Source organism: Delphinus delphis, chromosome 2 (genome assembly GCF_949987515.2).
Source record: "Delphinus delphis chromosome 2, mDelDel1.2, whole genome shotgun sequence".
Lineage (NCBI taxonomy): Eukaryota > Metazoa > Chordata > Mammalia > Artiodactyla > Delphinidae > Delphinus > Delphinus delphis.
The window spans coordinates 84970984-84995770 of NC_082684.1; the positions used below are offsets into that span (position 1 = coordinate 84970984).

Genomic DNA, 24787 nt, shown 5'->3' on the forward strand with positions numbered 1-24787 from the left:
ATTACTAAGACTACTTAAGACAAACTTTATACATGATGCAAATAATCCCCAATAAAATCTCCAGGTTAGAAATATACAGACATCTTTCTGATTCTTGTCAAACGATAAAGCTTTTTAAAAAGGATGAAATCTAAAACATTATCTTGTGCTCATTTCACAATACACTGAACCAACGACTTTAGGAAAACAGATAACAAAACAGAGTGGGTATGAATAGTTCTAAAATTTACCTGTTCATAGAGATTTGCCAACCAATTCATGCCTTTCAGCTGATAACCTTTTAATTTGCCATTAAAAATTGTAGGCTGTGGAATATCCTCACCAGCCCGGATAGATGGGTTTGCCAGGCTATAACTCTCCCCAAACCCAGTGCCAGACTTGTTTGCTGCCCGTAGGGCAGCTGCTCGACTTTCTTTTGCATCTTCATCAAATGACCTTGTCTGGAAAATAAAAATATATTAGAAGAAATATATAAGAGGAAAATAATTAAATTCAAATAAAATTCATAATGCCAATATATCTAACTTGTGCTAGTTCGAACAAACTTTCTGATAATATAATGTAATATATTACATGTAAGCATAATACACTTGACTCTTGAACAACATGGGTTTGAACTGTGTGGGTCAACTGATACGTGAAGTTTTTTCACTAAGTATGTGCAGGAGTACTACTTGATCCTGTGGTTGGTTGGATATGTGGATGTGGATCCATAGGTATGGAGGGCTGACTGTAAAGTTATACAAAGATTTTTGACTGCAGGGTGGGTCGGCACCCCTAACTCCCAGAGTTACTCAAGGGTCAAGCGTAAAGTATATTACTAATACTTTAAAATTATTTTAACAATTATATTGAGAATACATTTCTGATAGACAGGCAGTAAGCCATATTACACAATTACTTGCTTCATCAATGAATTTACTAAGATTTGATATAAAACCTGTTTGATTGGTTGGGGTTGGTGAGGAATAGGTTGAGTTTGTCTCTATCCTTGATTTGGACCCTGTCAAAGTTACACAGGGGCTCCTATGCAGTATATTAAACTGTATTTTCCTTACTTAATTTGATCTAACTGCAGTTTCTTTCTGATTTCATTAAATGTCACTATATCATGAACAAGCAAGTTATTACTAAAGTAAAAGAAGGTGCTAACTTAGCAGTTTTAATACATGATATAACTTTCTTAACATGCAACAGTGTGGACTTTTTCACTAAACAACCATGATCCACTTCATTCTATATTACCCATGATCACCAGGAAGGACAGAAGAAAAAAAATAGGCAAACTGTCTTAGCGTCAATCAACACATTCTTAAAGCTCAGACAAGTGAATGCTCGTTTCCCATCTTTCCTCAGGTATTCCTCTATTACTCTAAAGTAAATAGAGACACACACACCCCCAATGCAGTCACATACACATGTACACATCCATTAATGTTTTTAACTGAAAATATGATTAAGATTAAAGGAAGACCACCTAAGTAAAAAGTTGTATTTCCAGGGCCCAACATTTCATTTTTAAGACTCACCCGCGCCTGATGAATATGGTAAGCATTTTCAGCATTCTTCAGGGCCTGGGCTTTGAAATGGTTACTATCTGAAAAGGGAAACGTGTAGATTATAACACCTCATTAACTGATCTCCTTTAAGGATGCAATTTATACTAGCATATGTGGATCCCTGACGCCCACATTCTATTTATCCCTAAGTTCACAGAGGGTGAGGGAGAAGAAAGGCTCAAATTACTTGACAGAGGTAAGGACTTGGAAGTGGCAATGGAGGCAGAGGGCTGCCATGGTCTCTAGGAGCCAAAGCCAGCTCACAAAAGCCACCTCACAAAAGCCACCAGGAGACTGAGCCCCAGTCTCCCAATCCTGCGTTTCTTGCACGAAGCAATGCCGATGCCGGGAAAAGCAAGACAATGAGGATTCAAAATTGTAATATATTTACACCAGGTGATTCCAAAAGAAGAAACAGAGACTGTGTAAATCCCAACATAATCTGAAGCACTCTCATTTTCTCTTATTCTTACTCAACATGATCTTGACCACTATTCTCTGCGAACTTCCTCTCAAACTTTACCCCAATTCCTCCCTCTCTGTGTGGTCACAAAAATACCAAAACAGTCTCTTCTCATGCTTTACTCACATCACCAAGAATCCTGTTATGTGAGAGATGATTTTCTCTAATTAGATATGTTCACTGAATTCTTCTGATACAATATCTTTTATTTCTACGAACAAATCAACACACAAAATATTCCCAAATTTGCAAGATCTTATAACCACACCCTTTCTTTTTCAAATTCTTTAATAAAATTTTTTTATATGCTTATTTTATACAAACATTCACACTTCCCCTACTCCAGTAAAATAAATCCCCCTTTTGATCAATATTACCTATTGATCAAGACAAAACGTGCAAGAATTAATGAGTATAACCTGAGATATGAAAAAATTTTGGGTATCTCCTTCCTCCCATTCCTGATTCAGGACTCACCATAATCCTCCTGTGTGATGTTAACTACCACCCCTCCACCAATGTCAATTTGTCTCTGTGTAGAACTATCTTCCAGTTTCCTTAAGATTTCTTCCTGGATCCCATCATGACCCATGTCTCGTTTGCGACTCATGAAATGGGCATACAACTCTGTCTGGGTGATGAGGAAGTTCAGTTTTCGCTGCTGCCTCTTGGCCTAAAGGGGAAAAAAGATGAAAGTGAAAAGAGTCAAATCACCAATCACATACAAGGGTAGTCAACAGAATTCACTATACATAGTTTGCAAACAATTCCTTTACAAAGTATTTACCTTTAGAAAGGTAAAAATTGTTAATGAACAAATTTTATTATAACTAAGTCAGTGGTACTAAACGCAAGGAATAATCTTCATTTATAGCCTAATAATAACCTATGTTTTGCTCTCCTTTACAAAATAAAATCTTTTTTCCACTAGGCTTCTGTCTAAAATGCTTATTTCTTTACTGTATTACTTTTCTTTAATGGCACTGAGATACCAACTAAATTCAAACAACATGCTTTACTTAATAACTTGGGTGATAAATACACGTGTACAGCTTTATTATTTTTAAAAACATAAATGTGTCCAAAAATCTTCTCTAACACCGAAAGGCAAAATAAATGACGAAGAGCTATAAATTATTCTGAAAGTCAATGAAGGAGGTATATGAGAATAAGAAGCCCATGAAAAAAGAAAATGCTCCCCAAAACAGCCAACTGTTCATCTGTGATAATGATAGCTATAAAACATGAATATAGACCAAATACAAAATCACAAGCACATATACCTTTTTTTAAAATATGAGAAAGCTAAATTCAAAGTGCCTCTGAAATAACCTAGTAAGAAAAATAATCATTGTCAGTAAAAATAATTCTTCAAGATAAACAATAAAATGAGTAAGCAAATGATTCAAAAGACTGAATTATATGAAATACAGCATACACAATAAATACCAAATCAAAGAATCATTATTCTGCATGAACTATTTTATAATAAAATTCATATGAAGTATACTTGATTTATCCTTGATCCACCTCCACAAGAGAAAAACAACAATAAAATAAGGAACATGGCCAGGAAGGACATAAGTCCCAAAGTATGCTACGCAAAACTAGACTTTCTCCTTAAGGTTTTATAACACTTTAGCCAAATTCAGATTAGAAAAAAAAATCTGAGAGTTTGAGAGAAAACTGATTTATTTTCATAAAGGATACAGATGTTCATGTTCTAAAGCTAAAGTACTGTCAAGAAAACCTTTCTAGGAACTTCCCTGGTGGTCCAGTGGTTGAGACTCCGTGCTTCCACTGCAGGGGGCACGGGTCTATTCCCTGGTGGGGAAACTAAGACCCCGCAAGAGGCACAGTGCAGCCAAAAATTAAAAGAAAACCTTTCTAAATTAAACCATAAAAAGTAACATTTTCTTTAACTTTAAGGAAGTCAACTATGTGCCTAAATGAAGAAGGCAAATTAAGGGAACAAGGATACATCAAAAATGTCTTAATTCAAAAATTCAGAGAAAAAGACACATAAGTCAACATAATCACAGATGAAAGCCTCATCAGTTAGCTATCAACATAACTGAGAGAATGTCTCACAAACCTAGATCATAAGCCAAGTCAGTTTCAAAACTTCAAGATCTGTGACTAACTCAAATGCCTCTAAACTCAGTGAGCAAATATTTCCATTAGCATCAAAAGTTTACTAACTCAATAATATGTTTATCTTCCAGGCAAAGAAACAAGTCACCCAGGGACTTAAGAGAACTGGGCAAAATCCATATTCCCCCTCAAAGGCATGAGACAGGAGGGAAGAGAACTCCAAAGAGTCTCCACGGCTCTGCTTTGACAGGAGTACTACCTATACCCGAAAGAAAACATTCAATCCTGATTCCCTTCCTCCTCCAGACCTCAACTGTCCTTCCACTCATCCCAATGGGCTTACCAATGGCAACATAATAACTCTGTCCTCTTAATCTCTCCTCTTGCTTCCCTGAATAATACTCTCAGCTGATACCAAGCTTAGCAAGAGAACTGACTGCAAGTTAAAACAGAAAAGTAGGCGGCAGCAGGTGGGGAGGGGGGAGGTGTCTCAGAAAACTGAGCTAGTTGTCCATTGTCCCTATCTGGCCCTAAATTTGGCAACCAGCCCTCATCTTCCAACAAATCGAAATTACAGCCAGCATCTGGAACCAAGCCCAGATAAGCTCTAAGCTGTTTTCTTTTTCTTTCATTCCTTTTCTTTTTTTGTGGGGGAAGGCTGGGGAAGGGTGTCCTCCAGAAATATTCAAAAGAATAAGGCTACAAAGAATAGAGGAAACGGGGACTTCCCTGGTGGCGCAGTGGTTACGAATCCGCCTGCCAACGCAGGGGACACACGTTCAAGTCCTGGTCTGGGAAGATCCCACATGCCGCGGAGCAACAAAGCCCGTGTGTCACAACTACTGAAGCTTGCACGCCTAGAGCCCGTGCTCTGCAACAAGAGAAGCCACTGCAATGAGAAGCCCACGCACCGCAACGAAGAGTGGCCCCCACTTGCCGCAGCTAGAGAAAGGCCACGTTCAGCAACGAAGACCCAACACAGCCAAAAATAAATAAAATTAAAAAAAAAAAAAAAAAGAAGGGAGGAAGTGAGCACAGAAGAGGGGTGAAGGCCAGGGAGAGGGCCTTACTAAAAGAATAAAAACAGAACTGATTTACTGGACTAAAATCAAGTTATGTCTTAAAATATGTTTTCAACCATTTCATTAGTTAGATTTATAACTTATGAAATGCTAACCAATCTCTTAATATGGCTGCAGCAATTATGGTTTTCAAAATTTCATGCTATTGCCCTACCTCCCGCATTTCTTCATCCAACTTCCGCTGCTCCAAGGCTTCCTTCTCTGCACGTTTGCGGTGTTCCTTCTCCACCTTCTCATACTTCTTCCAGTACAGAAGCATTTCCTTGGTGAGGCGGCGAGCACGAGGTAAGGTCTCCTTACAGTTTTTCTGGGCCTGCAAGGCAGCTCGACGCACCTCCTTCATGCATTGGTGGGCGAGCTGCAAGTGACAACAATGTTATCACATTGGAGGAGGATCAACACCAGGGCCAGTTCTCCCTGGACTCTAAACCACAACATCCCTCAACCTGTTCAGGGCATATAGTCCTCCTATGGCCACATCTCTTTCTCCCTAATCTGATTAACGTCTCTATACAGTCCTATGAGCCAGTCCCAGACCACAAAGTAATATCAGGGATGAGAAATCTACAGATACATTGCCTTAGAAGATGAAAAAAAAGTATAATAACCTAAGATGTTCTGGGAAGTTTTGAAATATTATCATACACATTAATAATAAAAGCTTTCGGGAATTCCCTGGCAGTCTAGTGGTTAGGGCTCTGCACACTCACTGCTAAGGGCCCGGGGGTTCAATCCTTGGTTGAGGAACTAAAATCCCACAAGCCGTGTGGCATGGCCAAAAAAAATTTTTTAATAATAATAATAATAATAGCTGTCAGTGTTTATTATATGCTAGGCACCATTCTAAGCTTAACATATATTAAACTAATTCATTCTCCACAAAAACACTGTGAAGTTGATATTTTATATATAGATGAGGAAATGAGGATGAGTGACTAGCCCAGGGATACACAACTAGTAAGGTTACCTCATCTAATTCTCACAATACCCAAAGAAAGTTGCATTAATTCCCTCTAAGGGAAAGTATTAATACCATCATTTCTTAGATGAAGAGACTGAGCACAGGATGACGGCATGATTTGCCCAAGGAATTAGCAGTTGGCTATGGTCTTACCCCCCAAAATTTGAAAACCAGAAATGCGAGGAAGAGCAATTTTATTTTTAAAATAGATTGAAAAAGAAATGGAACTGAGTTATTTGTAGTGAGGTGGATGGACCTAGAGCCTGTCATACAGAGTGAAGTAAGTCAGAAAGAGAGAAACAAATACCGTATGCTAACACATATATATGGAATCTAAAAAAAAAGGTTCTAATGAACCTAGGGGCAGGACAGGGATAAAGACGCAGACGTCACCACCTAGAGAGGTGGGATAGCGAGGGTGTGAGGGAGGGAGATGCAAGAGGGAAGAGATATGGGGACATGTGTATATGTATACCTGATACACTTTGTTATAAAGCAGAAGCTGACACACCATTGTAAAGCAATTATACTCTAATAAAGATTTTTTTTTAAAAAAGAAAAAGACACAGACGTAGAGAATGGACTTGAGGACACGGGGTGGGGGAAGGGTAAGCCAGGACGAAGTGAGAGAGTAGCACTGACATATATACACTACCAAACATAAAATAGATAGCTAGTGGGAAGCAGCCGCATCGCACAGGGAGATCAGTTCGGTGCTTTGTGACCACCTAGGGGGTGGGCTAAGGAGGGTGGGAGGAGACGCAAGAGGGAGGAGATATGGGGATATATGTATACATAGAGCTGATTCACTTTGTTATACTGCAGAAGCTGAAACAACATTGTAAAGCAATTATACTCCAATAAAGATGTTAAAAGAAAATAGATTGAGAACATTTAGAAACTCTCTTAAGTACTATTAGATTAAGTATCAACAGGTCACAAGAGACAAGAGCAGCAACCATAGATCTAAATAATAAGAACACATTCCAGCAAAACATAAAATGGGAAATATAATCGTACCTTGCGGCTATTGGTGAGAAACAGGTTACGAGCTGAAGCTTTCTGCTTGTTGGCCTAAAATAGTTAAAAACAATAATTCATTTAGGATTCTTTTTTGAAATACAATTGTGTAGACTGGCACCGTACTTTACTGATCTCCTCAAAGATTAAAAAATAAAATGCCAAACCAAGCGTAGTCAAAATACATTACTTCTTTCAATTAAAATAAAATACATTACTTCTAAGAGTCACCCAAATGTACCAACTCAGAACCACACATAAAGCTCCTAAAGCCTCATTAAAAAAAATAAACTGGTGTTGTATCTGCCTTAAATTGAGTCTTCTGTATCCTTCTGGAAAGAATTTAAGCTATATTTAAGGCTTGAAGTGAACTAGGAAAATGTAACAACATACCCTAATCCTAGCACCACCCTGATTTAGAACACTGCTTTCTAGGGCCAATATGCAAAGAAGCTGAGACAGCAGGGCACTCAGATACAAAAATCATTAGGAGAAAGGTAAACTAGCTTCTTAGTTTGTGATTCTAGCCCCACCTCCAGCCAAGGCAAACCCACTGCCACTATTATTCAATTTTTACCACCACTTGACCTCATCTTCTTCAACAAAAATTCCAAGGCAGACCTAACACAATATGACTCAGCAGCCCACAACCAAGTCCCAAGCTGCTTATTATGTCTACCACTTCAGTTAAAAAAAAACTAGCTTCAATAAAGATACCTGATTTTAACCATGATGGTCCATTTATTTGATATGGGAAAGAAGAGGCAGAGCTGAGTGGCTCTCTGACTATTAAAGAGATCTCCCCCAGACTGTAAAGAAACAATGGGTGCGAAGTTATACAAAGGGCCTGAAAGCCATTTCGATAATAATCCCACCTCAGACTGTCTGACTAAGGGAATTTTTAGGGCTTTTAATAAAAACTTTCTCTAATTCTAAAGCAACTATTGCCACTTTAAAGATAAAAATCTCAAATATTCCCACTGAATTCCTTATCATCAGAGGGCATCATCTGAAGCCTCTTCAAGTATGAAACAAGTTTTTCTGTAACTTTTCCCATCACGAATGTTCATACAAAGTCAACAGGCACATGAAAAGGTGCTCAACATCACTAATTATCATAGAAATTCAGTCAAAATAAAAATGAGATATCACCTCATACCTGTCAGAATGGCTACCATCAAGAGGACCACAAATAAATGTTGGAGAGGATATGGAAAAAGGGAACCCTAGCACACTGCTGGTGGGAATGTAAATTGGTACAGCCACTATGGAAAACAGTATGGAGGGCCCTCAAAAGACTAAAAACAGAACTACCATATCGCCCAGCAATTCCACCCCTGGGTATACATCCAAAGAAAACGAAAACACTAAGTCAAAAAGATACACGCACCCCAATGTTCATAGTAGCACTATTTACAATAGCCAAGATATGGAAGCAACCTAAGGGTCCAACAACAGATGAATGAATAAAGAAGATGTGATACACACACACACACACACACACACACACACACACACACACAAACACCCGTAATATTACTCAGCCATAAAAAAGAATGAAATTCTGCCATTTGCAACAACATGGATGGACCTAGAGGGTATTATGCTTAGTGAAATAAGTCAGAGAAAGACAAATACTGTATGTTATCACTTACATGTAGAATCTAAGAAATAAAACAAATGAATATAACAAACCAGAAACTGTCTCATAGATATAGAGAATAAACGAGTGGTTACTAGCGGGAAGAGGGAAGAGAGGGAACAAGATAGAGGTATGGGATTAACAGGTACAAACTACTATGTATAAAAAATAAAATAAAAAATAAATAAATAAATAAGCAACAAGGATATATTGTATAGCACAGAGAACTTAGCCAATATTTTATAATAACTTTAAATGGAGTATAATGTATAAAAATTTTGAATCACTATGCTGCACACCTGAAACTAATATTATAAATCAACTATATCTCAATTAAAAAAAAAGAATGCTCAAACATATACTCTCTCTCCAGAAATATAATTGCAATGGAGGGAGGGGAAGTAATTGCACAATGCAGAGGCACCATCATACTAAGGGATCAAAGCTAGTATCACAATATAGGGACAGATGTGTCAAGTGCCTCCTGATGAGGTATGTCAAGAACATATCACTCTCTAGTAATATTGCCAAAAATGCATAATTCAAATCTAATCCCAAGGAAACATCACACAAACCCAAATTCAAAAATATTCTACAAAATTATATACTCTTCAAAATAACAATGTCAGGAAAGATGAAGGCTAAGGAATTGTTTCAGAATAAAGGAGATTAATGAGACATGACAATTAAATGCAACATATAGTCCTAGATTGATTCAGGGATGGGGAAAGTGCTATAAAGGACATTATTGAAACAAGTGATGAAATATGAAAACCTATGGGTCAGATAATAATTTTTAATACTGCACTGTGGTTATGCACTAGATGATTTCCTTTTTCTTCGGAAACACACAATTATTAGGAGTAAATTTAGCACAAAATCTCAAACTAACCCTTAAAGTGAGTGAGGAAAAAACTATGCATTTATATGGCAAAAGAAAATGAGGCAAACAGGTGCTAAATACAAGTAAAAGACACATGGCAGTTCCTTGCATTATTCTTGCCATATTTTTTCTTTTTTTTAATTTTTAGTTAATTTATTTATTTATCTATTTTTTGGCTGTGCTGGGTCTTTGTTGCTGTGCACGGGCTTTCTCTAGTTGGAACTACCGTTCTATTTTTAGTTTTCTAAGGGACCTCCATACCAATTTACATTCCCACCAACAGTGTGCTAGGGTTCCTTCTTCCCCACATCCTCTCCAACATTTGTTATTTGTGGTCCTTTTGATTAACAGCCATTCTGACAGATGTGAGGTGATATCTCATTTTTGTTTTGATTTGCATTTCTCTGATGATTAGCAATGTTGAGTATCTTTTCATGTACCTGTTAACCATCTACATGACTTCTTTGGAAAAGTGTCTATTCAAGTCTTCTGGCCATTTTCTGATTAGGTTGCTTTTTTGATACTGAGTTGTATGAGCTGTTTATATATTTCGGATATTAATCCTTTGCCAGTCATACCGTTTGCAAATATTTTCTCTCATTCTATACATTATCTTTTTGTTCTGTCAATGGTTTTCCTTGCTGGCCAAAACCTTTTACATTTAACTAGGTCCCATTTGTTTACTTTTGCTTTTATTTCTTCTTTTGCCTCAAGAAACAGATCCAAAGAAATACTGCTACAACTTATGTCAAAGGTTGTTCTGCCTATGTTTTCTTCCAGGAGTTTCATGGTTTCAGATCTTATCAGATCTTCTCAGGTCTTGAATCCAGTTTGAGTTTATTTTTGTATACGGTGTGAGGAAACTGAACTAACTTTAGAGTTATGGAAAACATGCAAAAAATAGTAGAGTTCCCTTACTACTTCCCACCCACGCTTTCCCTAATTTTAGCAACTTATATAACCATAGTGCAATTATTAAGAAAGGAAATTAACTGCCCTTTAGAGCCCATGAGCCACAACTACTGAAGCCCGTGAGCCACATCTACTGAAGCTCGCACGCCATAACTACTGAAGCCCATGTGCCTAGAGTCCATGCTCTGCCACAAGAGAATCTACCGCAATGAGAAGCCCACGCACTTCAACAGAGTAGCCCCCACTCACCACAACTAAAGAAAGCCCATGCAGCAACAAAGAGCCAATGCAGTCAAAAATAAATTAATTAAAGTTCCCTTTAAAAAATAATAAAAAAGTGATGCTTCTTGACACTTACGAATTTAAAAAAAAAAAAAAAAAGCAAGGAAATTAACACCAGTAAAGTATTAACCAAATTATATATAGATCTTATTTGAATGTCAACAACTTTTCCACTAATATCCTTTCACTGTTCCAGGATCCTACACAGGATCTCACAATGCGTTCATTTAGTTGTTCTTCTCCTTAATCTCTTCCTGTATGTAACATTTCCTCAATCCTTCTCTTTCATGTCCTTGACACTTTTGAAAAGCACCAATCAGTTATTCTGTAAAGTGTCCCAAAATGTGTGGTTTTCCGCTGTCTCCTCATGATGGGAATGACATCATTTACTATGGCAAGAATACCAGAGAAATGATGTTTTGATGATGTGCTCCTCTCAGTGCATCACATCAAGGAGTTCATGATATCAAAATTTATATTACTAGTGATGTTTACTTTGATCATTTGGTTAAGGTCCACTCTGCCAGTTTTGAAGCTATGCAACTTCTGTTTCTCCTCTACCTTTTGCCCTCTAATTTTAGCATTCATAAGTGGATGTAGTCTGCAACAATTATTACTGTGGTATTTGCATAAAGATAATTTTATTTCCTTCTACACTTTCTAATTGGAATTCCTACTGAAAGGAAGAGTTGTTCCTTCTACACTTTGTCTATTCAAGTATTTACTTATAACAGTATGGACTGACAAATATTTCTTTTATTCTATGGGTCAAAATCCAGTATTATTCTTATTTATTTTGTTGCTCAAATTATTCTAAATTTCGCCATGAGGCGCTCCTTCAGGTTGCCTCCTGTGTTCTTTTGACAAGCCCCACCTCCCCCCAATCTTTCTTCAGAACTTCTTTACTTTCTGGCACCACTTAAAAATGTTCTTCATTTTGTCTTTGGCTGCCCTGCACGGCTTGCGGGATCTTAGTTCCCTGACCAGGGGTTGAACCCGGGCCCCGGCAGTGAAAGCACAAAGTCCTAACCACTGGACCGCCAGAAAATTCCCCAAGGTTCATTTTGTATTTTCCCTGCTGAGTTCTGGAATACGGTACTTCTTCAAGGAGCCTTGGTTCCTCTTATTAGAGAATAAAAGTTGTTTAGAAATCAAGACCCAGGGACTTCTCTGGTGGTGCAGTGGTTAAAAATCCGCCTGCCAATGCAGGTGACATGGGTTCGATCCCTGGTCTGGGAAGATCCCACATGCCACAGAGCAACTAAACCCGTGTGTCACAACTACTGAAGCCCGCGCACCTAGAGCCCGTGCTCCGTGACAAGAGAAGCCACTACAATGAGAAGCCCACGCACCGCGACGAGGAGTAGCCCCCGCTCTCCGCAACTAGAGAAAGCCCGCTCGCAGCAACGAAGATGCAACACAACCAAAAACAAATAAATAAGTAAGTAAGAAATCACGACCTGGTTGCCAGGTATCTTCATTGTTACTGGGGTGTCACTGCTTCTAGGCCCTCTCAGCAAACAGAACCAGAAAAAATATACATATGCATGCTAATCCATGCATACACACCCAAGTATATTTCAGTTATCTATCTGTATGTGTGTATATATATATGAAACCATGAATTTATACTGATACCTCTGATCCCAGTCAAACTTCATGGGCTTCATTTTAGCTTTCCCCTTCTCCTTACTTATAACTTCTTTCTCCAGCAGTGAGAAACTGGCTCATCTACAATATATTTACTTATTTGTTCAATCCTAGTATACACATAAAGTAGTTTCAAAATTGCTAACCTATTCATTACCCTATGAGAAACACTTTTACTATGTCAATCATGGCATTTACGCATAGTTCCATCAGTCTTTAGCCTTACATACCCAATCAAAATAATGTTCTCCTCAGTTACTTAGATGAGTTCTTTCTTCCCCACTCCCTGCAACTTGATCATGTTACTCATTTCTAATACAGTTAAGTTCATTTGTTCCTACTTTTATTCCATTTTGACCACACATCCCCCCAACCTCCCTCTCCACCCACATCCTGGTTGGTTTAATACTGGAGGTATATCAGAAATCTGTGAAACATTACTATGGTTCTAAAAGTCAGCCTCATACAAAATATACTCAAAGACTCCTTCCTCCTCATCCTTGCTACCCTGTTCCCATTCCTTCCCTCCTTTCCACCCTTTTCCCACTTGCCCTCTATAAGGAATCAATCACTTTAATTTCTGCTTCATCCTTCTTGAATTTCTTTTGAATGAATGAGCAGATATTTGTGTACTTTCTTGTATTCCCTTTATTCTTACATGAAGGGTATACTTACTTTTTTGTGTTTTGCCTCTTTCACTTAACTGTATATCCTCGAAATTACTTCAAATCAGTTCAGGGAGGTCTTCTTCATTCTTTATTTTTAACAGCAGTATAATAATCCACTGAGATCTACCATCGTTTAATTCAAGGCCCATGTATGAACATTTAGATTGTTTCTGTTATTTTGCAATTACACATAATGCTACAATGAATAACTTTGTTTACATGTATTCGTGTATGGTTGCTTTAGCTTTAAGGTAGATTCCTAGAACTGGTAGTGCTGATTTTAAAGGTAAGTGCATCTGTAGATTGCTAGGTGTTGCCAACTTACCCCACAACACAGTCCTAATTTGTATTCCTATCAGTAATTTATGAGAGCACCTGCTTCCCCACAGGCTCCTTAACAGAATGTGTTGTCATATTTTTAAATTTTTGCCAGTGTGATAGGTGACAAATAGTGTCTAAGTGTTATTTTAATTTGTATTACCCCAATTATGAGAGACTTTGAACCTTTTTAATATGTTTTAGAGCCATTTTTATATCTCTTTGCTAACTGTCTATTCTTGACATTTTCCCATTTGTCTACTGAATCTGTGGTCATTTGTCCCTCCATTTTTTTTTTTAATATTTATTTATTTTGGCTGCACTGGGTCTTAGTTGAGGCATGCAGGATCTTCGTTGTGGCATGTTTAGTTGTGGCATGTGGGATCTTTAGTTGCAGCATGTGGGCTTCTTAGTTGCAGCATGTGAACTCTTAAGTGTGGCATATCTAGTTCCCCGACCAGGGATTGAACCCAAGTCCCCTGCATTGGGAGCACAGAGTCTTACCCACTGGACCACCAGGGAAGTCCCTGTCCCTCAATTTTTAATAGTTCTTTCCATATTATTAGAGGTAACAGCCCTTTGACTGTAGTATTCAATGTAAATAATGCAGACTTCCCTGGTGGCGCAGTGGTTAAGAATACGCCTGCCAATGCCGGGGACATGGGTTCAAGCCCTGGTACGGGAAAATCCCACATGCAGCGGAGCAATTAAGCCTGTGTGCCACAACTACTGAAGCCCGCACACCTAGAGCCTGTGCTCTGCAAAACGAGAAGCCCATACACCGCAACAAAGAGTAGCCCCCGCTCGCCGCAACTAGAGAAAGCCCGCATGCAGCAGCAAAGACCCAACACAGCCAAAAATAAATTTTAAAAATTAAAAATTAAAAAAAATAATATCTCCCAGTTTGTCAGTTGTCTTTTTTTTTTTTTTTGGCGGTATGCGGGCCTCTCACTGTTGTGGCCTCTCCCGTTGCGGAGCACAGGCTCCGGACGCACAGGCTCAGCAGCCATGGTGCACAGGCCCAGCCGCTCCGCGGCATGTGGGATCTTCCCAGACCGGGGCACGAACCCGTGTCCCCTGCATCGGCAGGCAGACTCTCAACCACTGCGCCACCAGGGAAGCCCCTGTCAGTTGTCTTTTGTCATGCAAAAATTTATTTTTATGCGGCCAGATTTAAGAGTATTTTTTTTATTACCTCTGGATATTGAATCATAGTTAGAAACTCTTTTCCTACACAAACGTTAGATAGAAATGCAGTTGTTTTATTCTAATATTTGTATGATTTCTTTTTTTTACACTGAGATGCCAAATCCATTTGGAGTATATGTGTGAGATACAGACCTAATTTTATCTTTTACAAAATGGCTACCTAGTTGTCCCAACACCATTTATTAAAGGTACTACTGATCTATCTGCCCATTCATGTGTCAGTACCATACTGTTCTAATTGTAGAGATTTTATAGTATGTTTTAATGTTTGGGAAGGCTTTTTTTACTGTTTCCCTAGCAATTCTCGCATACTGACTTTTTCCACATTGAGTTTAGAATCATCTTCTCTAAATTCATAAAATATCCTGTTCATATGTCTATTAAGATTGCACTCAATTTATAATGAAGCAATTAACTGGGTAAAATGCAAACCACTGGTGAATCTAAGTAAACAGTATAAGGGGACTTGGTGGTCCAGTGGTTAAGAACTGGTCTTGCAAAGCAGGGACGCTGGTACGATCCCTGGTCAGGGAACTAAGATACCACATGCCTCGGGGCAACTAAGCCCACACACCACGACTAGAGAGCCTGCGTGCAGCAACTACAGAGCCCACACACTCTGGAGCCTGCACGCCACAACTAGAGAGGAGCCTGCGCACCACAATAAAGATTCCGCATGCTGCAACTAAGACCCGACACAGCCATAAATAAATAAATAAACAAATAAATAAATAAATAGGGTATACAGACATTATTCCTGCAACTTTTAAGTTTGAAATTAGTATATCAAAACATTCAAGCAAATTAAAAGAGCAAAATGAATGCTTATACATGTTTTTCCTAAATCATTCACATTTTCTTCTAATACCTGTGATTATTCAGTAACATCCAAATGTTTATAAAGTCTAAGAAACACACGTCCATCATTTTATTTTAATTTCCTGCATTATGACCTATCAATTTGCTGTCAAATCTCTATTTCTTTATGTAAGAAAACTGCATTCCTCAAAGAGGTTTCCCTCCATTTGTTTGGCCAAGGAGCATAACACAACAATTATCTCATGTATTTTGATAAAATTCTAGAAAATCAGTTAACTGAAGAGAGTACTATTCAGGATTTTCCTAATTCCAAAAGATTAGTTTTCTTTCTGAACCGTGTGAAGGTATCTACCTCTCACAGCTTCTCTTTGGAGGGCAGGCAGAGAAAACATTCTATCTGGAGGCACTCACTTACCTTTGGTAGTTCCTTTTTCACAATGCTGAGCCATACTTTCCTGCGACGGGCATTGAGCTGCTCAATGGATAAGTGCTTCTTCTTGGTGCCAGGAGGAGGTGCATCATGAGAGAACTTGGCAAAGACTTTGGTCTGGTGGTGGTGGCGACGAGGGGATTCTTCAGAGGAAAGTTCTTCATCCCTTCGCCTTTTTTTCTTCACTTTTTTCAACTTAGCTGCAAAGGAAACAGACTCTCAGAAGGTTGCATTTCTTCCCTTCCACAGGAGAAAGTCACAAAACAACCTCATCACTTTAAGAAAAATCAAGGTTCTTTTCTCATTCCACTGAGACTGGCAATGTTTCTCCTTTTATCTATTCAGGTCCATGAATATTCCAAGAAGAAGCTAACACTACCTCAAAAAAGAACACTGGATACTCCCTCTGTTTACATGAAAGAGAAATAGAAGAGAACCTAAGAACTGTATTTCTTTTGAACCCAACAATAGGAAAGGAGGCTTATGAAGTATCATGAGCTCAAGTCATGATCAGAGGAAGGAACTTTTCTACTTGGTAGCAATGTAAGGTGACTAAAGAAAAATAACAGAGAAAGAAAAAAAATGCATTAACTGATATGACACTGAGACCTGTGAAAAGAAAACTGCACATGAAACAAAAATCTAGTTTGAGAGGGAGGGTGGAAGGATGAGAAAATACTGAGATAAACAAGGAGGATGTGGAAGAAATAAGGGAAGAAGGCTGAAAAGAGTGTTTCTGTACAGAGTTCATGCCTTTAGGGGAATAAAATCTGCCTAGTACAGATAGTCTAAAACTTTCCTTTCCTATTTCCTTCCTGACTTCCAGCTGCTTGGAACTCAGAGAGGAAAACACATTTCCTGGCAAACGTGCAAACAAGCACTACAGAAGATCATCAGGAGGTGTCTATTTTAAATCACTACATACAGCAACAATGATAACTTATTCCAAATACTTCAGGTGACTCTACATACTTCCCTGTGTATAACTAACTTCTTTCTGTCCCAGAACATTTTCAATATTTGGAGAGTATGTAGAAGAAAAAAAGGAATAACCTAATTGGCTTAAATCTCTGGCAAAGAATCTATAGTTCTCATGTCTTCATAATTCTAGAATAGATCATAAACCAAATACAAAATAAATTTAATACTATTTACAACTAGTAATCGGATAAGGGAGACTAGGGTTTTTCAGATAAAGCAAATTTCTACTACATGGATTATGTTCAAAGCCCAAACGTACCTGGAACTAAGAATGAGTAAAGGTAGAAGGCAAGTCAATATCCTCACCTTTAAGTTTCTTTTCTTCCTTGAATTTCTTTTTTTTAGGTCCAAGAAGGTGCCGTTGCTGCTCATAGAAAGGGTCATATGTGGAGAGCAGTCCTGCACTGTAGTATTGGTATTGCTGCAACTGAAGTAGGCAAAGACAGTGATGTTTAGAAGGGCCTGTCTTTCCTACAGCACAGCCTTCAAATTATCTTTACTAAAGAAAGCTGATCCAGAGAAAAAACATAATTCCTACATACAGTATCCTTCCCACAAAGAGACCAATAAACGTTTAATACATCAAAGTGAATTATTTCCTTAACTTCAGAACAAAATGGGTTCATTAGCTATGCACATGGAAAGTTGTTGAAAATAACTTAAAAAAACAAATAAACAAAAAAGAAAAACCTTCATGATTCTGATTCTCCACCAGAATATTTACTTTGTCCTGACACATATTTATCATTGCAGAAAGGTCTCCTCTTCAATTCATCAACAAGAAATAAACCATACTTCTACTACCGATAGGTCCCCAGATTTACTAAGGTTTCTAATGCCTGCTTTCCCAGCTCTTAGCCTTATATTTAGTTTGAATAGTCCCCAGCCATGACAATTCTTCAATCTCTGAAGTCTTCTCTCTTCATTTCCCACTAAGAGTCTGACAATATTATACATAGTGTCTTTGTTACCAGAATTCTAACATATGAATAATCTATTTTTTTTCTGTCTAGAGAGTACTTAATCTTTTCAAACATTTCATTCAAATTGACCTCCAAAGCTCAAATTTTGTCTGACCTATTACTAACGGGTAAATACGAAGATAAATAAAATTAGATAGTCCACTGCAGAATCTCTTTCCTGAATTACAGGCAAATGAGTTGTTCAAAGACTGAAACTAGGATAGAAGAGTGACATGGAGAACTATTACAAGGTCCTCTGTTAAAGCATTCACACAGCTGTAAACTTAAAATCTGTGGACTTTCCCACATGTGGCTTTTACTTCAATTTTAAGAAGACCAAGTATTTTGAGCACCAACTGCCTTAGCACTGTACTTTAAAAAGGAACTCCTTGTCTAAGTCAAAAGTCATACATCTTCATACATCTTACTATTTATTACTTCTACAGGTTTATAACTTTTAGCATATTATTCAAAGCTTTCTGAACTGACTTTGGACTTTAACTAATTGCTGGAATGTTTTAGGTCTTCAAATATTCTATTGCTCATTATGTACAAAGTGCTACACTCCTGACAAAAATCAGAAGGCGTTTGTAACACCATTCAAATAGTTGCCACATAAAACTATCATCAATCTAATGTTAGTATGTGAAGAAAGGGAGTTTTTCCAAGATAGGAACACTTCCAAAGAACAACTGCATTAAAAAGCAACCACAAGAATTTTAAATGGTGCAGCTGCTTTGGAAAACAGCCTGACAGTTCCCCCAAAGGGTAAGCATAGTTTTATCATATGACCCAGCAATTCTTTTCCTTGGTATATACCCAAGAGAAATAAAAATACCTGTCCACACCGAAAATCTGCACACAAATCTTCAGGGCAGCATTATTCATACGAGCCAAAAAGTGAAACAAGTCACTATTCATAGCTACAATCCATAAAACCCAAAAAGTAGAAGCAATCCAATTAGTTCATCAAATGATGCATGGATAAGTAAAACGCACTATGTCCATACAATGGAATATTATTTGGTAATAAAATGGAATGAGGTACTAATACATGCTACAACATGAATGAACCCTGAAAACCTTATGCTAAGTGAGAGAAGCTGGACACATGTTGTTCCATTTGTATGAAGGGTCTAGAATAGGCACATTTATAGAGACAAATGGTGGACTGATGACTGTCTGGGGCTGAGGGGAATGAAGAGAATGAGGGGGGGAGTTCCCTGCTGGCCTAGTGGTTAGGATTCCAGACGTTCACTGCTGTGGCCCAGGTTCAATCCCTGGTAGGGGAACTGAGATCCTGCAAGCCACACAGCAAAAAATTTAAAAATGTAAAAAATTTAAAAAAAAAAAAAAAAAGAAAGAAAGAGAATGAGGGGCAAGAGCTAAGAGAAATGAGATTTCTTTTTGGGGTGAGAAAATGTTCCAAAATTAGAAAGTGATGATAGTTACAAACTCTATGAATATACTAAGACCAACTGAACTGTGTACATTAAAAGGCTGAATTTTTTTGGTATGTGAAGTATATTTCAATTATCAGAACAACCACAACCACCACCTAAATATAAAGTTAAAATGATGTATTTTCAATTAATATAAACCAGAGGGTAAATACCCAGCATGAAAATCTGAGATTTCTCCTGAAACCCTTACCTCCTTGTCTTTACTATACTTATTCTGGTGAAGTTTCTTATATTTGTGCAGTCGCAACATATTATGAAGTTCTTCTCTGCTGAGATTGAGTTCTTCTTCTTCTTCTTCTTCTTCTTCATCATTGTCTTCACTCTGAGAATCTGCCTCACTGGATTCATCACTTAGCAGAATGCTCTGAAAAAGGGAGGAAATGGAAATGGAACCTCTGATATGAAGCAATTCCTTTTATAATCCAAGGGTTTTTTCCAGATCCCAAAACAATGACAAAAACAGCTGGAGGATAGTCATTCCAGTTTCCCTTATACTATTCTTTACCAATTCATCTAAAAAACAAAAAGATACCAATTAAACCTAGTAGTCACGAATGAAAGAGCGCCAAAACATGAGAAATGCTATCAACAGCAACAAGGCTAAATTTCACTTAGTACATACGCTACACATAAGGTAATTTAAATAAATGTCAAATACCAAGGCAAAAAACTAAACAAAACCTAAAAAGCTACTATAGGGCATAAAGATATAATACAGAAAACAAGCTGTGATGCCTAATAAAGGGGAAACAACCCCAAAATCCATTAACTGATGAATGGATAAACAAAATGTGGTATTATCCAGATAACGAAGAATTATTCAGCCATTAAAATGAAGGAAGTAGTACCGACATGTGCCACAACACGAATGAACCTTGAAAACATTATGCTAAGTAAAAGAAGCCAGACATAAAAGGCCATATTTTATGTTTTCATTTATATGAAATGTCCAGGATAGGCAAATCCACAGAGACAGAAAACAGGTTAGTGGCTCCCAAGGGCTGGGGAAAGTAGAGAAAGGGTGACTGTTAATGAACAGAGTTTCTTCCTGGAGTGTTGAAAATGTTCTGGAATTAGATAGTGGTAATGGCTGTATTAACTTTATGAAAGTACTAAAAATTATTAAATTATACACTTTAAAAGGGCAGATTTTATGGCATGTGAATTACATCTCAATTTTTTAAAATGTGATGGCCAAGCATAAGGTTACTGCATTCCCAACAGTTTAAAACCTCATTGATGTGAAGCTAATCAGGCCTTTTCCACATGAGCGTTTTAAAGGGGCTGGTGATAAAAATAATAGACTACCTTTAAATTACTTTGAGCTCTTCATAAGAAAAGTATAAAATAGAGAAATAATTAGTTTCAATAAAAGAAATGCTAACCTTAATTCAGTCTAGCTAATGACAGTAATCTTGTAAGAGTATAAATGAGATTGTCACTGCCTTGCTTACAAACACTCCAACTGCCTAGCACTGTAACAAGAGTTAAAATACAAATTCCGTAACATAGTGTACAAGGCCCAACATGATCAGCTAATAACCTCAGTTTCTACTATCCTCTCATTTACTGTGCTCCAGCTATACCAACCTCCTTTCTTCCCCAAACATACCAAGTTGCTTCCTTTCTCAGGACTTCTGCCATTGTTCCTTCTGATTGAAATGCTCTTATCTTAAACCTTCACATAGTTCCTTCTGATCATTCAGCAATCAGTTGAAATGTTACCTCTTTAAAGAAACTGTATTTATTTCTTATTTACAGGCTTACTCACTGCCTCCCTACATTAGAATGTAAGCTCCTCAGGGCAGGAACTCTATCTATCTACAATAGTATCTCCCAAGGCAGTACGTGCCAATCAACACCTGTTGAATGAATGAACTACTCAGAGACTAATAAAAAAAAAACAGATTAATAATCCTGATTACAAGCCAGTGAGAGCAAGGATCTTATCTGATATATTTCTGTACTCCCTTGCTCAGTATAGGGCTTCATTCCCAAAAATGTTTGCTAAAATGAACTTCGTTGAGTCCTCTAGATTTTTCTCTATAATCTCTTAAAAAACCACACCCAGGGCTTCCCTGGTGGCGCAGTGGTTGAGAGTCCGCCTGCCGATGCAGGGGACACGGGTTCGTGCCCCGGTCCGGGAAGATCCCACATGCTGCGGAGCGGCTGGGCCCGTGAGCCATGGCCGCTGAGCCTGCGTGTCCGGAGCCTGTGCTCCGCAACGGGAGAGGCCACACAGTTAGAGGCCCACGTACCACAAAAAACAAACAAACAAAAAAAAAAACCAACCACACCCAGAATAAAAGACTCATGTCTAGGAAAATCTCTGCCAATGTGCCATAATTAGTCAGTAACCTCTCCTTCTATTTGTAATTTTAGTAGGTTATTTGAATTATAAACATTCTGCCTTATCTCTTACCTTTAGCCACTTTCTGCTTTTCTTCAACTTAGAGAAGTTATATAAATTCCCTTTGTCAGATTTTGTTTCTGTGTAAAGAAACATAAAGAATAAAAAAATGAAAGGACACTTGCCCCAAAAGAACTGATAGTCCAAAGAGGGATCTCACACCACACTGACCTGACTGTAGAACTCCATTCAATGAATATGTGTTTAACATTCCAGAACTACTTGCTCCAGAAGTCTCACCAAGCAATGAATTTGGAGGTTCTTCCTTAACTTGTATCAAGGGATCCCCAGATTGGGGTAATAAAGGATTATTGTCATCCAGTCCATCTTCACTTTCATCACTATAAATTGAAGAATGGTGAATCCACAATAACAGCCGACCCAGCAAAATATTATAATTTATGGTTAGCAGACTGAACACTTTACAGAAGAAATTGATCCTCTGATTAAGCTGACTGTATTTTATTTGAAAGAAAGAAGGAAAAAAAAAAATCAAACATCCCAAAACCCATAAAAGATACTTTAACCATAAAATCTACAGGAATGATGGGAATCAGAAATGTGGTGAAACGTTATATTGGGAATATGGGATACCATACCTAGAAATATTCCTGTTGAAGATGGCTGATGTTTGTCGCAGGAAATGGTCCAACCGGAGGGCCCTCTCCAGGTACTGAAGATAGAGGGGCTTTGCCAGCTCAGTGAAGCCGCCATCGTCCCCGGCACCCAACTCCGAGGCCATAGAACAAATCTGTCTTCATGCACAAGGGTTTCCGACTGCACGGCTGCAGAATGGAGATAAGTAGTGAAAGATGAAATGCTATTCATTCTCCCTTTATTTTGCCTGCTTGCTATCAATATGAAGAGAAATCAGACCTTCTAGACACAAGAAGAGAATACAGCAGTCTACAGAAAGACCATGATGAAGTTCTTGTTAGGCATTGCCTCCTAATGCAAATGCAGACGTTAAAAGGATGAGAAAAACACCAAACTAGAAATACTGTCACCTGTCACAATGAAAATTCTTGATACTTTTTTGAAGCAGTGCCTTAAAATATATACTCAATTCTCTTTCATCTTACAATTAATAATTACTCACAACTATCCAAATCTGTACCACAAGTTCACTGTTGTACACCTCACAGAGGAGCACATGTTCTCAGCATCACCCTTCAAAACAGCTGCTCCCTTTTTCACTTTGTATTTACATTCATACATATGTGTGAGGTAGTCCACTTACAAGGGAATAGATATACTGGCAGAGTATTTTACAATCCCTTATAAACATGTCATATAGTATAAAGATTTAGAGATGATTTAGAAAACTGGAACAAAGAGAATAAAAGTGAGGGTGAGAAACCTGAGCATTCTCTTTGCTACCTTATGTTGTTAAGGACAATGTTAGACTAAGAACATCTTCACTAGAGAATCAATCAGTGTTAACAACCTTCCCCCCAACTGTCTTTCATGTAGCATCTTCTTCCTTATAACTGGTTATCTTTAAAGAGTTAAGGGGCCGAGCCAAGATTAAATAATGGGATAACACAGAGCAATCAGCCCATCATCTGACATACAGCGAGTACTCAATAAATAGTAAATTACTTGTAAAAGTTCATAATCTAATAAATTAAGGTATAATCTTTAAAGGAAACCAGAACATCTTTATCTTGAGTTGTCTTCTCTTTTTATTACAGATTTTAAAAATTTCCTAATACAATCTTTCTCCTTAAGAGAATGTTAAAAATTCTCTCCCAATTCAGCCACAGATTCAACATAATCCCTATTAAACTCCTAGTAGGCTTTTTTTCCCCAAAAATTGACAAGCTGATTATTAAATTTATATGGACACACAAAGGAATTAGAATAGTCAAAATAATTTTGAAAAAGTACAGGGCTTACTCACTTATACTTTCTGATTTTAAATATATCATAAAGCTACAGTCACCAGGACAGTGTGGTACTGGCATAAGGATAACCATACAGACCAATGAAATAGACCTGAAATATCCAGAAATAAACCCTTACATTTATGGTCAATTAATTTTCAATGAAGGTGCCAAGGCAATTTCAATGGGGGAAAGGACAGTCTTCAACAAACTGTGCTGGACAACTGAATATGTAACACATATAAAAGTTGAATTTAGGGGTTTCCCTGGTGGCACAGTGGTTAAGAATCCTCCTGCCAACGCAGGAGACACAGGTTCAATCCCTGGTCTGGGAAGATCCCACATGCCGCGGAGCAACTAGGCCCATGAGCCACAACTACTGAGCCTGCACATCTGGAGCCTGTGCTCCGCAACAAGAGAGGCCACGATAGTGAGAGGCCCACACAATGCGATGAAGAGCGGCCCCCGATTGCTGCAACTAGAGAAAGCCCTCGCACAGAAACGAAGACCCAACACAGCCAAAAATAAATAAATAAATTAATTAATTAAAAAAAAAAATCTGCACAGTGACCAATGAAATAGGTCCTTTTCTCACTTTAAAAAAAAAAAAAAGTTGAATTTAAACCATTACCTCATACCATGCACAAAAATTAACTCAAAATGGATCAGAGACCCAGGTGTAAAACCCCAAAATATAAAACTTCTACAAGAAAAAAAAAATCCTCATGACTTTAGATATGTATTTATAAAGAACTCTTGCAACTCAGTAAGAAGATAACTAAAAAATGGGCAAAAGACTTTGAACAGACATTTTACCAAAGAGGATATACAAATGGCTTAACAGGCACATGGAGATGCTCAACATCAAAAATTGCAAATTAAAATTACAGAGGGATACCACTTTATACCCACTAGAACAGCTACAGTAAAAAGACAAAAACAATTGTTGGGGGAAGATGTGGAACTGAAACCCTCATACATTGCTGGTGAAAATGTAAAATATTATAGCCACTATAGACAAGTTTGGTAGTTGCTTGAAAATTTGAATATAGTTACCATACGACCTAGCACTTCCTCTCCCAGTTATCTATTC

The 24787-nt window shown here is 37.8% G+C and overlaps 1 protein-coding gene across 1 annotated transcript in view; it reads right to left on the bottom strand.

Annotated features, from left to right (window-relative positions):
* INO80 (INO80 complex ATPase subunit) overlaps positions 1-24787 on the bottom strand; it is a 131835-nt gene that overhangs the window by 79587 nt on the left and 27461 nt on the right. The window contains exons 2-12 of the mRNA XM_060005019.1: positions 22408-22593; positions 21980-22149; positions 21821-21888; positions 19589-19762; positions 17280-17400; positions 15978-16192; positions 7180-7233; positions 5353-5556; positions 2500-2695; positions 1530-1597; positions 231-440 (exon numbers count right to left, since the gene is read on the bottom strand). Of these exons, the coding sequence (XP_059861002.1) occupies positions 231-440; positions 1530-1597; positions 2500-2695; positions 5353-5556; positions 7180-7233; positions 15978-16192; positions 17280-17400; positions 19589-19762; positions 21821-21888; positions 21980-22149; positions 22408-22550 (1623 nt within the window). The 5' untranslated portion in view covers positions 22551-22593. The remainder of the gene's footprint in view (positions 1-230; positions 441-1529; positions 1598-2499; positions 2696-5352; positions 5557-7179; positions 7234-15977; positions 16193-17279; positions 17401-19588; positions 19763-21820; positions 21889-21979; positions 22150-22407; positions 22594-24787) is intronic.